The sequence below is a fragment of the Osmerus mordax genome, chromosome 13, assembly GCF_038355195.1.
Source record: "Osmerus mordax isolate fOsmMor3 chromosome 13, fOsmMor3.pri, whole genome shotgun sequence".
Lineage (NCBI taxonomy): Eukaryota > Metazoa > Chordata > Actinopteri > Osmeriformes > Osmeridae > Osmerus > Osmerus mordax.
This window is the reverse complement of record NC_090062.1, coordinates 7871077-7887186: the sequence shown is the minus strand read 5'-3', so window position 1 is coordinate 7887186 and position 16110 is coordinate 7871077. Positions and strand designations below refer to the sequence as shown.

Sequence of the window (16110 nt, the reverse complement as noted above, 5' to 3'; positions counted from 1 at the left end):
AAGAACTTTAAATTTAAGGCCTTAAAACGTCTTAAAAGGTCTAAAAAAGGTTTTACCCTCGTTCATTTACAGAAACGCTGGCCGCAGAAAGTTATTACAAAGTAGCAAAATAGTATTGAGTCGTAGCCTACAAAGCGGAGCTCTAGAGTCTAGGGTCCATCACGATGTGATTCTTGTGGTCACGATTTCATGAAAAATCGATTTTTAATCGGCAGGAGATATGTGTCTTATGAATCTTATATTCACATATGAATATAAGATTCATATGTGAATCGATTTTTCCCCCACCCCTAGTACTTAGTGCTGAATTAAATTAAATTACTAATGTGATTGCTTTATCTGTAAATTAAATTAATGCTTTTTCAATGAATTAATTGAAATAAAAATATTTGTTTAGAATTTCTTTGATTTTAATATTTTTTTGGTAGTGAGTCTTGTAGGTCTTAAATTTCAATCGTTATGGTCTTAAAATGTCTTAAAAAGGTCTTACATTTTACTTACTGAAACCTGCAGGAACCCTGATGAGGCAGAAGACTCCATTGATGAAAACAAGCATATTTATTGAAGTATAAAATGTCACAAAGGCCACCTTTTAGGGGGTAAATAAACCTTGGACATTGTCCAAAAATGATATACACAAAGGTTAACTCCTTTTGTCATCCCACATGTAACCATTCATTGTTAATCATTGCATAAAAACATCATGTAGATTATGTATAGGATCCTAGTATAGAAAGATGTTGGCAAGACTTGATGGTTAAGTTGAAAAATTGGAAGTGGCAGGAATTACTGGATCTCTGGTCTGCAATGTCCCTCCAAGTCCCTGTAGTTTCTCTCTTGTTACATTATATTACAGGCATAGTGACAGGCACTGACCACGTGTTTTTTAAGAAACTGGAAATCCTTACAATGACCCACTATCTTTCTAATATGGTTTGGCTCACATCTTTGGGGTATATCACAATGTAGGACTACCATGTTAGCCAGCATTCTGTAATTCTTCACTTTATAGTTTTAGATGTAGTGTGTGAAACTAGCAATGTATTGCTTGGAGCACCCCGTTCAGGGACTCAAAAACAAAATATGTCAGGTCGGATGGCTAATGATTCATCCTGGTGTGTGACAGACTTTGCAAGATGTTGCCCTTATGCTTTTTTTATCCTTTCATGGCCATGTATTGGCAAGGTGTCAACATGAGGTAGAGGAATCATATCAAAAACTAACTAAAAGTCAGGGTGCCCTGGTGGCTCACAGGATAAGTGTGAATGCCACAAAGGCATGCATGTCTTCCTCCTTCTCTGCCTTTCCTATCACACTTAACTGTCCAAAAAAATATATATAAAAAAAAAACTAGAAGCAATTTGATAAAGTAACAGTCCTTATTCAACTCTCTGGAGCTGGGTTACCAAAAAGTGAGAAGATGGATTCGACACATTGTACTGCCAAAGTTTTTTGTGGATATTATCATAGAAAGTATCATTGACACATTCTCAAAAACGTCATAAAGTCTCAAAAATCATTCCTTCTTTTTTCCTTTCTCGCATGCCACCATGAGGAACCGGAAGGAAATCTGAGGAAAATCTCAAAATGTTACTATTAAGATGACACTCACTCAAACAGATAAGTTTGTGTTGCGCTCAAGTACAACCAATGAAAACTCCAAGCCCTAGTTTCTACATGTTGGTATATCCCATTAATGTTTAGAATAATTTCTTGAAATCTCTCGAAATCCTAAACCAAAGTTTCAGAATGAAATAAAAAAAATGTAGCAAAAGATTAACTACGTCTCATTGTGATCTATTTCCTCAGGCTTTGTTAATGCAGGTAAACAGAAGTTGGTACGCAGGATCTCAAACATGCTCTTAAAGGGCCAGCAACATGTAAACTACACTCTACTGGAGCCTCAAAGGGCCTGTGTAGACATTAAACCTCCTCCTGTCTTGTGTGGTACATGGGCCAACTCAGTCCCTCCTTCAGCCATTTCTCCTCTACCATAGCTATCACTGCATGTAAACAGCATTTACATTCCCGAGTCCAGTACCACCACCATTACGACCCGCTACTCTCATTGCTACCATCGCCCATATTTCTAGGGGTGATGATGCTGCCCTTTGCCTTGAGCAGTCTTTCCAGGCAGGGAGAGCTTATTTTGAAAATGGGCTGCCGCCTGGGTCGAATCAGGTGGGGTTCAGTCTTTGGGTCAGTGCTGGAGGAGACTGCATTGTCCTGGGTCATGCCAGGGTCCTGGCGGGACGAAGGGGGGCAGGTGGAGGGTCGAGCCGGTGTCTGCTGAGTTGTCTTGGAGGAGCAAATGGGGGAGGTGTGGAGCCATTTGAGGTGTGGAGCAAAGTAGGAGCCAGGTAAAGGGGCGTCGCCTGCTCTCGGGGTGTGGTCCCCCTCAGTTGGACACAGTGGGGCAAGAGGTGGCAGCTTAGCAGGGCTGTGGTACTGCAAACGAAAGACAAAAAAATGAAAGTTAGGTTGGCATGAAAAGTATGAACATTTAGTTTTAAATAGACTTCAAACTATTTGTACATCATCAAACAAAAATACTTTACTTTAAATCTTGTAGATTCCCAACACGCTTCTTTTGAAATAAATATACTGTATAGCCATTATTACTTTACTTCAGATTTTGGAATATGTTTAGCTTTTGAGGAATGAATATAACCCTGTAATTAAAATAGAATTCTGTGCTTCCTCCTTCAGTCAGATGACCTTTAACCTGTTCTCAAAGACATTCCTTTCTGAATGCCTGTTATTGTAAGACTATTGTTCTCAAGATCTGGATACTGGATACACCACCACAATTATTATTATATCCCAATAATCATTTCTAACTATAATAATCATTAATCTAATTACAATATAGTTACAATAATCCAACTATAATTCCAGGAATCTTTGTATGTCTATCTGTGTGTTAAATTCTCAATTATCCCGAGAACCAGGCACTGTATGAACATGCAATATGGCAGGTGTCTTGCTTAGGACCCAAGAACGTGCAGTGCCGCGTGTGACGTTGTTTGGATGAGCACTTCACGCCCTGTTAAACTCGCCTTAAGCAATGAATCCATGGAGCCACACTGAGCTCACACTATGAGATCGAGCCATGGATCTCATGACACACAAACATGCATACGACAGTAACCCTGTTCTTACAAATTTAGCCAACAAGCCTCCCTGGCTTTTTTGGTCACCACAATGTTACATTTAGCCATTAACCTTTCTTAAAACTCCTAATTTCCTGAAATTACGCCAACACTTTTAATGCAAACGCACACAAACTCCAATTCTTAATTACCAGTGTCATCACGGGAACGAGCTTCACAGGCACTGCACTATGTGGACTAAGTTACTAGCTCCCGATAGTCGCTTTTTTCCCATCAAATATAACTGCATGAATTTGGCAACTGTACCTTTTGCCTCTTAGCTGGAGTGCTGTCATCTTTCTGGTTGCCAATGAGATGGTCATAGGATGCTTTCACATGGGGGAACCAGCTATGAAGCATTTCTTCCATTTTCAGTATAATGCTGATGTAGCGTTCACTGGAACAGAGACAGAGAAAATATTAGGTTAAGAATTGTTTTGTACATTTCACAGAGGTTGGGCACAATTATCTTTTCTTTCGTTTTTTTTATGAAAAGTCCTAATTGTGAAAAGGGTTTTCCTTTAAAAGGTATACATTCCTGAAATTTCACCATGACATTTAACTTGCTAAGTTGTCTGGATTCCTGAACGTCTTCAAAACGTTCTTTTTAGATAAACTTTTTCAAAAATACAAAGCCGCACAGCAGCTCAAAATAATGCAATAGCCATTACATAATCGTACCATAAAGCATTGCCACATTCTGTTATTTCCAAATCATCTGAGTCACCAAGTGAGTTAAAGCTAAACTACTGAATAACAATGCCAGAGGGTAAATCTAATCTATTCCATGTTCTACATTCCTTAATGTCTGGTATGTGATCTTATCTCCCCCACCCCTCCACCCCACACAGACACATGCTCTGCAAATGGAACACATTATGCCTGTAGAGGAGAGGATGAGTAGGGCATGTTCAGTTCCACATGAGAAATGTGACTGTAGAGAGCCGCTATGCTGCTTTACACACACATGGCCTGGCCCACACGTGGCAGTGGGGGAAGGCCCTTGTTTCATTCACCACTATAAATAGCGCAGTAAGCCCCAAGGCGGCCTGTAGTGGCCTCTCTGCTGCTGTAGCTGCTCTAAGCAGGATTTAAAACAGTTACGCTCCCTAGCTAACGCCCTCCCAGTATCCTCTCTCTTCTTCCTAGGATGGCTGAGCTATCTTGTCAAGTCTCTTCATTCTACTGACTCCTCCGCAGATGGGAAGTCTGGAAACGATCCAGCACCCTCGACAAAGGAACACCTGCTGTGCTTGTGTGTTCTGTCTCTCTATGTGGACTGCTCCTGAAACAAACACAGGCCAAAACTGCTCAACTCTATTTCGTACATTTCAATTTCCCTGTGAGTGCCAGCTGATTTGGTGGGAAATTGTGTTTCTGGCTTATAAAGCTAGTGTGCTCTACAGCACTTTTGGCCAGACAAGCAGACAGCTGGTAGTGTCGATAAGATAATATCTCAGCTCAGGGCTTTTTGGATGGATGGAGGGGGCTTCTGGGGCTTTCCTTAGGAGTATTTAGTTGCTACAGACCGTAGTTCCTGGTTCCTGGCTCATTTCTGAGCTAATCACGCACGTGTTGAGCATGTGCCAAGCTAGCTGAAAGCTGCCAATAGAATTCTCCATGAAGCATAACACACAAAGATAATCACCTCTAACAAAAAAATCCTGATAAGCTGACTAGACATCCCCCTTTAATAAAGCTGAAGTTAAACCGTGGACTGCAGTGTGTTGTTGCATCACTACGCGACTTAATCAATAGGAGGCGAGTCTTATTATTCAGTAAGAGACGGTTCAGTGCTTTTTTGAACAGTCTGGCTGCCAGGAATCGTCCAATCAACTGCCTAGTCTGCATTCAATATTTCAGCATGTCAGCTTCAAGGTTCTGACCATGTTCAGCCAGCCACACTGCTAGTGTCACCGCTGCAGATCTGTCACTAGTCGAATGAAGCTCCGAGAATGAGGAGAGAGATAAAGGATAGGTGGAGAAAGACTGAGGTTTGGAGAGGTTTGTCTTGCATAGGTAGTGAGAGGCAAGATAAGAGATATTTAGGGAGATATTTACCCCATATTTGGGTTCTGAAGGACCCCCATTATTCTCTGAATACGATCCATCGCAACACTCTCCTGGAAACTGCTGAGGCCTAAAAGACAGAGGCAAATTTGTCATGAGTATTGAATGCCATTGACTACGCTCTATTTGGAAACACATGGGTTTACATGTGTGTGTGAACAAGTTAGATAATATAATATTGAGTTATTGTGACATAGACACATCTAGATATACAGGCTGGATAGCATTAACTTGCACAGTACTGAAACAAAATTAAGAACATTGAATGCAACAGATGTCAACCTTCCTTTGATCAAAGCCTTTTACCATGTGTACCACTCTTAGGTTAACAAGCGGCTAGATTATATGTCTAGACTATGATCTTTGCTGCTTTGGACGTTCTGCCCCTTGTAATTTATGTGCATTTGGGCTGTTCCCTTAAAAGGGCATTTAGCCATTACCTAAAGAACTTCAACATTTGAACTTAAGTACTACGTAACAGTGTCTTGTTCTTATCACGAGTCCTGAAGATTCAACTTTAACCCAAATACTAATGCCGTTTAAATGGATAACGTGATTGTTTCAAAATTGGAACAATGTTTTTGAAAGACAATGACCTCTGATGCATTGGGGACACTAACTCCGACTGACATCATTCTATCAGTAACGATCCTTCAGTTCTTTGACAGTCCTGGCACTTTTTCTTTCTTTAGCAGATCTATCTCAATTGCTAGGCAATTTACGCAACACAACTCTATTGAGAAAGCCGTTTGGCCATGTGTGTACTAGTCAGGAAAACTAAGTAGGATGATCAGGAAGGGATTGAAGGGATATAGATACACATGAGTTCACAGAGCAAGGATTAGACGACTCACTTACGTTCAGAGTATCGGCCGGATTGCAGACCTAGAAGGATGTTGGATAGCGGGCGGATGTAACATTGCAGATCCAAGCACTGTTGAAAATAGACATTGAGTTAGACCTGGGTGAAAAACAAAGCCTCTATTTATATGGTGTTAATACAATTATGTGGCAAAGACCTCCGTTTAACAACCAGCACATTATTTCTTAGAAAATCCTTTGCCATGGTTGGTCTATTTCAGTGCTGTCCCAACAGTAAAACCTTGGTTAGGGTTACTGGTTAGGGTTAGTTGTAGTCACATGACCCTTCAGCCCTCACTTGTCTGAGGCAGGTACAGTGTGTTCCTTTTGAGGTAGTAGCAAGATGTGATGCACGACCGTTGACATGTGACTTTAGAAAAGCAGGGTGATTGAATATTCAAAAATGTATATAAATGATTATTAAAACCTTTTATTCACTTATTTTTGCCCATCCCAACAACAAAGTTTCATGTCGGAAAATACTACTGGTAAGCCAACAATATTATTTGCTCTGAATGCATGCCAATTGGAAGAAGTTTGAATTTACAACACACTTCTTCCAGACACCTGAATTATGAAACCTACTATCGGACCAATACTATTTTCTCTTACACACTATCAGTGACTTTCACCATTAGGACACTGTCAATAATGAAACTTTAATGTGTAACCCAGTTGAATTGGTTTCAACTTGGGCCTACTCTTGAGCATAAATACTTCCCACCCATGCTTGCTATGTTCAAACCCTGAGAGTGCAATGAGGGAGGAAGCGATATTGAAGAGCTAAGCCATGACCTGTGACTATGTTTGGATTTTCCCAGCAGACTAACAAGGTTTTAGCTGTAGTGAGAGTGATACAGCAACCATGCCCACAGTTGGCTAAGTCATCCGACAGTGGGACTTTCTAAAACTTATGGAGCTCACTGAGGTTGGACACACAATAAGCAGGGCAGAGGAGAACATATGTTATTATGTTTTCTTATGCTAACACTATGTAGGCCTACATAGGAATTTGCACTTGTCATGTGACCTATCAAGCAAATAAGATACAGCCTACTTGAGAAGATAAAGGCTAATTGGGAAAGTCTCACCTTACGTGCAAGCAGTTTATCTTCATCTGCCTCCTCAGGCTTTGTACCCTCTCTCTGTACTGGCAGCCCAGGACTGTGGGATCTCTTCCTAGGTTGACGATGCTTCCCACCAAATGCACTTTCTATGGTGTAAGGAGAGGTAGTCCAAATGGCCCAAGACTGTCTCTGCTGTTGGCCAAAAAAGATGTATCTCTGGGTTTCTGTGACCCAGGAGTCCTTGGCGGTGTCCTTGGCGGTGGTTGGGGTCACACTGCTGGAGTCATTGCCGTTCCTGTCATTCTTTACCCTGGAGTTCCCATTTCGTATTTTTTCTTCAGAGTTTTCGTCACAGTTAGTAGTGCTTCCAATGAGTCCAGCGTGTATGGTTGTTGGGGATTCCCTTGACAGTGATTGTGGTAAGGATGTTTTTTGTCTGTCGGGGTGATCAGTGCTTAATCCAACTGGGCTGTCGTACTCCTCGTCACTGGCCAGCCAGTCAATGGAGTATTCTGAGTCTGATGCCGACATCCTCACCTGTGGTTGTTATCCACGAGAGAGCATTAACAAAACCTGACAGCATAACACAGGCATGGTTTAGACACAGGTAAAGGTGGACAGCAAAAGTATTGTCAAATATCCTTGCAGTCACCTAACATTAGGGTACAATGTGGTCTACTCACACAGCAGTACAATCATAGGCCTACAGCAGTAGCCTACACTGGATCTCAATCTTATTTATAATATCATACCTGTTTATTCAAAGTCTCTTGTCATTTGCACAGAAACGCGTCTGCATATCTTTTAAATATAGTTAATGTTTCTACAAAACCCATCTCAACCGCTATGAACCTATTCCCTGTAAATCAGAAGCCGACCAAATAAAACCATTAGGCCTATGCTACATACTAATTGGTTACATTATTGGGCATAACGGTTTTCCCTTTAGAATCTGATGAGGCTATATAATTCCATGTAATTACTTAAATATGAATAAACAAGTTTAAATGTACAAATCGAGGATTCCTTGATTTTGTTTAATTGGAATCCAGTTTTTGAACGAATTGAGTTTGAGGTCCCTGAATAGCTGTAAACGTTGAATAAGGGACAGCACAAAAATAGTGTAAGCAGCTGCTTTGCAGTTTAATTATTTACTGAATCCACTAAGCAGCCTACTCCTCCAAACAAATAAGCAATATTGTGTGATTATGTAATAGCCTAGAGCAAAACAGCGAACGGGGGGACACGAGTTATAGACTACTTAACTTGGCCATTATTAGGCTACAGTAGCCTAAGAGCAATACAGCAACAGCACTAATGCCTAACCTACCTACGTTTCCCTTTAACTAACCTAGACAAAAATAAAATGAAGAAGAACACTGAAGCTCTATATTGCACAGTTGCAATATAGACTAACAAAAAAATATGGAAATGGAAATAATGCAAAACTGACACAGTCTAAATGTACAAATATTTTCCACAATCCGGACCAAAGAACAAACCGTAGGCTACACAAAATGCTTTGAGTAATTATCTTTTTAAATGCGACAGATATCTTACTCTAACGCACTCATTTGACATGAATCGCAAACGTAGACTACATGAATAGCAAATAGGCTACTACAATTCAATGAATCTTACACTGAGTGTTCATTTTCACAAAATATTCCGCAGCATCTATTGATACAATGCAGGTAAAATATTCTTACCAAAAGTGAGTTGTGGCTTACCCTTTTCTCAGCGGTGAATTCAGGACAGTTAGCTCTCACTCATGACCGGACCTTGTAGTGATGCGGTAAATTGAGCGATGTAGGAGTGTAACCATACACCCCGTGCAGCCTTTCCTAGGGCAACGTGTCTGAGAGGGCGGGTATAAACAAACTGAGCTCTCCGATTTGTGCTCTCACTACCATATCTGACAAATAGACATTGCGGTAGAGGCCAACGTAAGGCGATAGGCGAGGGAAGCTTACATATTTAGATCAAATGGAAATTATAAAAGCACGTGGTCACGCGGGAATTAACTTTGGACTGAGGTTGCTCACAAGCTATTCTTCTTTCTCGTTATTGAAAAAATGTCTTGACACCAAGCGCCCTAATGTGTGCACATATTATTCAAATTAAGGTGTTGGGTAAAGGACGTGACATTCTAATTCAGGTTAACCCTCGTTGTTAACACCTTAGTGTAAAAGAGACTCGACAACATTACATTGCCGATTGATTAGTATGTGATAGATTCAGACGTAGCCTACATATTGCATTGCAATTAAAACGCTTTGGACTCATTTGGAAAACCTAATGACTGGTATAATGAGCCTACTGTGGTAATGAAGAAATACATTTTTAGATGATTTAAAAAGCAAAGGTTACACAAAAGGTACATAGAATGAAAATGACCAACACACCTTTACACATAATATTAGGATATTATGTTACTAGGCCCAATGTGTGATTAAATTCTTAGAATTTCAAAATGCCACTTGCCCATTATGAGATACCAAACTGTGGCTACAATATGGTTCAGTACATACAGTCTTGCTCAGCAAGTAGAACAAATACAAGAAAAGTAGCTATCATAGCAATTTCTGGATCCTGTTCTCACAAGGCCAACATTGCTCAGAGCTTTTCTCCACGCAGAGTACAAGCCCTATAGTGTGTCTACCTAGACACTATACTACTCAGTTCTTCTGCCCCAGCAATGACTTCTTTGTCCCCAAGGTAACCAGGATTTCTCAAGCATGCCATATCCTTTCAGCAAAACCATTACATTACACTAGGAATGAAAGAGAAAATCTTGATACTTTGGTGAATGTGTTGTTCAGACAAAGGTCTTCCTCTGTCTGTGCCTCTCACCAGAGCCTGTGTACAGTAATTCACAAGATACTTCGTATAGTATACATCCCCTCTATACACAAGAGACAGATTTTGTTGATGGAGAGATAGCAGAACATATGGGATCTCCCATATAGTATTTCAAGAGGATTTTCCATGTGACTCACTTTTGATCCTTGTGTCATTGTGAGCAATTGTCATAGAAGGTAATCAGATGCAGTTGAAACTTCTTATGACTCTGCGCAAATGCAACATAAAGGAACATAGTGCTGTTCATGGAGAGAGGGGAGACATGATTCACAGTTTCTGTTTGTACTGAGGATTGGAGTATCATTTGAGGTGTCATTAACAGTAATACAAATGTGTTATTTGCTTGTTTTGTGAGTGCATCTTGTTTGTGTGTTTGCCATTAGATTTAGAGGGTTTTGAAACGCTTGCTATCCATAATCCCCTTCATTCGTAATTCAAAGTGATTCCAACTCACAACCCCCCTGCGGATGAGATCAAATCGATCAATACAGTATGCCGCTTTACCGGTCTAATGATCCGTGCTAAGTGACACTGTGAGTACTAGCCCAAGAGTCCAGAGCGGACATGTGTGAGAGAAAATATAGTATATAGAGTAGGTTCATCCTCATTTGCAGTTGTTCGCTGTTCTTTGAAGTGAAGCCCTGCGTGCTTGGTTAGTTCTGCTTGGCTAATTTACACAAAGGCATGTAACAATACTGAAGATTACATTTAGACAGGACCCTTGTGGATCATCTTATTCTTTGACAATGCTAGGAGTTACAGTGCTAGCATATGCTGAGAGTAATGAATCTCATTTAAGATGACATGTCATATTATAGAGTTTGAGATGAGACCAGAGAATGGCCCGAGGCCTCTAGGTAAAACAAGGGAACACTGATCTGTCATATAAGCCTGGAGGACGAGAAGTCAAATGCCATCCAGATTGTCGGATTGCAAGTAAACCCTATTCACACAGTGGTTTCGTCATCATCAACCCCTAACCCCTATCTCTGTGAGCCTTATCACATCCCTGTCTTGGTCCTGATCCTGAACACAGACGTCAGCTCTCTATGAACCTCAGCTCTATTCTCCGAAGCCTAAGGCGTGGCTTTGCTTCTTGTCTCCTTTTCTTTTCTCTCCCTCTCCACCTTCCAATAAAAACGTTGGCCGGGGCTAGTCACATGTTTATCTCTCAGAGACAGTGAGGTCCCTGCCCATTTTTTCCCACAGACTCTTCACATGGAGGAAGGCAGTGTCTGCTAGCGAATCACTATTGAATCTTTAATGACCATGCGTTAGTGTCAGTATTGCTGCTAGTACAACTTGCACCTCACACTCCAGATATTTGAGTGTGTGTGTCTGCAGTCCTCAATGTGAACATGTGACTTTGGGTATATTTCAACACAGTTATGTAACTTTTTTTTCTCTCTCTCTCCTTACCTCTCTCTCTTTCTAACTGTCTCTCACTTTCTAGCTCTCTTTGCTATTGCTGACTCACTCGTTTTCTCTCTATGCCACAATGGACTGGTGAGTAAGGTGGCACATGCTGAGAGTGATGCAACAGTAAATGAGCACATCTGAAATGGCCTTCATGAGATCTGGTTGCATAATTATGGGCTGGCTCTAGGGAGGTGCTTTTTTCCTTAGGGATGTTTTGGTTCAGCTTCTTCAAACACAACAAGTTTTGACTGGATGGAGACAAATGTATTTCAACAGCATATTAAACAGCTTTTACTGCTGCCTTGTTTATCCTTAAAACATTTTTGTATAAAGTTTTGTAGAGACAGCATTTCTTTTTTTAATCTATGATCTGATAATAAAGATTGGTTTTACATAAGTATAAGTAAAATATGGAAGGAACCTTTGTCTCTTCAATATCTATGAATCAATATTTCAGTAGATGCAAATAATGTATCTTGACTGGTCTGCGTTATAAAAAAATACTGTCATGATACTTTGGTTAATTAGTATAGTATTGACTTCATTGTGACATGTCTGATGGTCCATAAATCATTCATACATTGAATAATCTATTCACTGAAATCATCTATAATTCAATGGAACAATGATTGGTGTCCTATAGAAAGCTGTCTATATAGTTTCCTTAGGAGCCTTTTAAGGGCAAATATAAATTTGAAATACCCAAGGATGCTGTCAGTGCTTTCTATTTTCTATAGAAAGTTTCAAATAGATTTGTATCTATTCATTCTTTCAGGTCAGATACATGTGAATGAACATTCACCTGACTGACCAAGCATCTTCCAAATCAAGATTACTTATATTTACAGCCAGGGCATGTATTACGTCAAAGCAAAATCTGTTAAATTGCTATCCTGCCCACCATGTTTGAACAAGCCTGTAACAGAATACTGCTTGACTTGCTCTGTTTGGACATTCAACATAATTACAAGGTTCTAAAGGTTTTGACCAAACTTGGTGACACGACACCCCTCACCCATCCAGTCCATGTGCATTAGAACAAAGTCAACAGGTTCAGCCAAGCTTCTTCATGCACAGATGGTATAAAAAGCTTAGAAACTCAAAGCGTGACAGCCAAATATTCACACCACTTTAAACCTTTGGCCTAATTTCAAGGAGGCTGACTGAGCCTATGGTATTGTAATCATTCAGGTTCTCGTCACCTTGTTGCTCAATGACCTGTAGATGTCTCGTTCTGTCTCTGGTGGTGAGCTTAGCTCTGACAACCAGAAGGAGGAGGGTTGTGGTTTGTTTAGTCAAATATCCTTTCAACTGTTGAATGCAAACATAGAGCTATCGGGTAAACCTTTAGGTAATCATTCTGCACAAAGTCAAACCCCAACCAGGATACGTATCTGTCAATATATAATCAATTGAAAGACTGGGTCAGTCTTTCCCAGTTAAAGTCTTCTTCAAAACAAAGCTCCCTTGAGGAAGCCATAGTAAAGGTTACTTTCACCGATTAGTCATTTTGTGCCGTTTTTTCTTTATAATTATATCATTTTACTATGATTACAACTGCAGTCTGCTAATCTCATCGATAATTTTTGACAGCTGGTCAGTGATGTTTTGTATCTTTACCTTAACAATGAACATTTGAATATCTATTTGACCATTATGGTTGGAGAACTTATTTTTCTAGAAAGTGTGAAGGCTTTGATAGCTCAAGAATGCATGCTCCCTATAGGAGGTAGGTCAGTCTTTTCATTTAAAACCATTGTCTACCTTTCAAGTTTGTCAAGAGAATGTCACCGCTCTCAGGTCTATACATCATAAAAGGCTTAAAAACCCAATACCGCCATGCCATTCATCCACTCAATAACACAGAACTTTTGCAATATGAGCTGAATAAACCCTAAATGATGATATTACAAAAAATACAAATGTACAAGATACAATTTTGTAATGCAGTGCAAAAAGCATTGTGTTTTAAGCCGGAAGTCATTAGAGTCAGTGTGGACCCTTGGCCTTGTTGAAGAGGCCAACAGCGGAAGGGAAGAAAGTGTTTTTGTGGCGTGAGGTATTGGTCCTGATGGACCGCAGCCTTCTGCCGGAGGGGAGTGACTGAAACAGGGAGTGTCCAGGGTGGGAGGAGTCGGCCACAATCTTCCTCGCTCGCCTCAGGGTCCTCGAGGTGTGAAGGTCCTCGAGGGTAGGCAGATTGCAGCCAATCACCTTCTCAGCAGTGCGGATGATACGCTGCAGCCTGCTCTTGTCCTTGGCAGTGGCAGCAGCGTACCAGACGGTGATGGAGGAGGTGAGGATGGACTCAATGATGGCTGAGTAGAAGTGCACCATCATTGTCTTTGGCAGGTTTAACTTCTTCAGCTGCCGAAGGAAGTACATCCTCTGATGTGCTTTCTTGATGAGGGAGCCGATGTTCAGTTCCCTTTGAGCTCTAAGTTGTTCTGGCTGCACCAGGTCACCAGGTTGGCCGCTTCCCACCTATAATCAGACTCGTCTCCACCAGATATGAGCCTTATAAGGGTGGTGTCGTCTGCAAACTTCAGGAGTTTGACGGACGGATGACTGGAGGTGCAGCTGTTGGTGTACAGGGAGAAGAGCAGAGGAGAAAGGACGTAGCCCTGAGGTGATCCGGTGCTGATGGACCGGGAGTCAGAGACTTGTGTTCCCATATTAACGCACTGCTTCCTGTCAGACAGGAAGTCTGTTATCCACCTGCAGGTGGAATCAGGCACGTTCAGCTGGGAGAGCTTGTCCTGAAGCAGGGCAGTGATGATTGTATTGAAGGCAGAGCTGAAGTCCACAAACAGGATCCTGGCATAGGATGCTGGGGAGTCCAGGTGCTGTAGGGTGAAGTGGAGGGCCAAGTTAACTGCATCGTTCACAGAGCTGTTGGCTCTGTAGGCAAACTGCAGGGGGTCCAGTAGAGGGTCTGTGATGGATTTAAGGTGTGCCAGCACCAGGCGCTCGAAATACTTCATTACCACAGAGGTCAGGGCGACGGGTCTGTAGTCATTATGTCCTGTTGGCCTTGGCTTTTTGGGCACAGGGATGATGGTGGAGGACTTGAGACAGGCTGGCACATGGCATGTCTCAAGGGAGGTGTTAAAGATGTAGGTAAACACCGGAGACAGCTGGTCAGTGCAGTGCATGAGGGTGGCTGGAGAGACAGAGTCCGGCCCAGCTGCTTTGCGGGGATTCTGCTTCTTGAAAATTCTGTTAAAACTTCACCCTCCTGAATGAAGAGTCGTCACTGTAGAGGGGCCTGCAGCAGATCCAGGTGTGGTTGATAGTGGTTGATAGTGTGTTCATACAAAGAACATTTACTTCTCACTAACTTGCTTGGTTGACTTGTGGTAGGCCTGTATGGCAAATAGAGTAAGCTTAATTGAAGGGAATAGTGATGTGGAACAACCAGTAGTCCTAAATTGTCTTCTTCCCACACCATTTCTTTTGTCCTTGAAGTTAGGACTGAGAAAGGCCTTAAAGAATAATCGCATTGCATGCCATATTGGCATTATTTTGCCAGTCCCATAAATGTTTAGTCCCAGAAGTTCTTCCACTGGTTATATATCTGCATACAAAGCACAAACATATTGACTCCTGCTCAAATCCATTACTGATAAGTGCAAACTGGACCATTGGCATCGATGTTATTTCTGACACAATTTTCTTGGATATTTGTATTGCCGACTTGCCTCAAAATGCCATTTTGCATTTGGGGACTGACCTAAAAGTTACCTTTCAGCCAGGTGATCAGCTCTGCATCATCCTTGTATATGAGAAGCTGGGTAAAATTCCCATTCTCCTTCTCCATGCCAAAAAACAAACAGATTTTGCCAAGTACTTCTTAAACTTAGACAAGCTTAGACTTCTGTGCTGCAAAATATTTAGCACGATAGAAACAAAGGACCCCAGTAGGGGCAGTACTGGAGCCAAGTATCATCTTCAAATCCTGAAAGTTGAGTGTCCTTTCTGATATGGTTTGACTATTGTAACCCTGTACATGTTTCTTTCTACTACTTCTATATTGATTTTGTTTTAAGGTCATGGGCAAATAATAGCCATTTCTCAGAACACCCTCCAACCAACTCGTACATCACTTCCCTCGTATCTTATCATAAATTATAAATTATATATTAATCAAATCATAAACCAACCAAATCATATGCAACATCCAACCAATACCAAAATAAGAGTCTTCAAAACAATTATTCATGAACTAAATATCACTGCTTGATTATATGAAGCCATACATGAACTTAAATTCACATTAGGATTAGACTGTTATGATGTCATTATTTGGTCTTAACCATACTTGGTACTTTTCTCACTCACCTTCTTGTCCCTCCCATGCTGCGCATGCTCTCCCGCCTGTTGGCAGCGCAGGTGGCGGTCATCTGTGGATCAATGGTTGAAAGTCAATGAGCGTGAACTGAATACTGCCACATGACTTTCAAAACTGAAATCTAAATTGAGTTTGTCTTCCACATTAAATCTATTTTAACTATCGTCATATGGACAAGTATATACATTATGAAACAATTATGATAAAACAGCTGTCGGAATCATCTGCCACAGAGTAGCCACAATCAGCCGTAGTTGCATTTGATTCCAAAAAACTAAAACAGAAAAAAGTGTTTGAGTTGTATAACAATATCAAGAGAGAATCTCAT

General features: G+C 41.0%; 1 protein-coding gene across 4 annotated transcripts; it reads right to left on the bottom strand.

Annotated features, from left to right (window-relative positions):
• Window positions 1-539: 539 nt before the first annotated feature.
• On the bottom strand, window positions 540-15850 carry LOC136955435 (uncharacterized). 4 transcript variants are annotated; one of them, XM_067249143.1, is made up of 6 exons: window positions 15773-15850; window positions 7175-7723; window positions 6081-6156; window positions 5214-5292; window positions 3420-3549; window positions 540-2448 (listed from the first exon to the last, which is right to left on the bottom strand). In XM_067249143.1, exons 2-6 carry the CDS (start codon window positions 7679-7681, stop codon window positions 2050-2052), a joined length of 1191 nt encoding a protein of 396 aa, XP_067105244.1. In that variant the 5' UTR covers window positions 7682-7723; window positions 15773-15850; the 3' UTR covers window positions 540-2049. The 4 variants fall into 4 exon arrangements, with proteins under 4 accessions (XP_067105244.1, XP_067105246.1, XP_067105245.1 ...); XM_067249145.1 differs by lacking the exon at window positions 15773-15850 and adding an exon at window positions 8881-8938 and having other exon boundaries at window positions 7175-7687; XM_067249144.1 differs by lacking the exon at window positions 15773-15850 and adding an exon at window positions 8881-8919.
• Between the last annotated feature and the right edge of the window lie 260 nt (window positions 15851-16110).

Coding starts and splice junctions, on each gene's coding strand:
- LOC136955435 (XM_067249143.1), bottom strand. CDS start 7,681: ATGTCGGCATCAGACTCAGAATACTCCATTGACTGGCTGGCCAGTGAC. Junction 5,293..6,080: donor ATCCGGCCGATACTCTGAAC/GTAAGTGAGTCG, acceptor TCTGTCTTTTAG/GCCTCAGCAGTTTCCAGGAG. Junction 2,449..3,419: donor CTCCAGCTAAGAGGCAAAAG/GTACAGTTGCCA, acceptor TTTCGTTTGCAG/TACCACAGCCCTGCTAAGCT.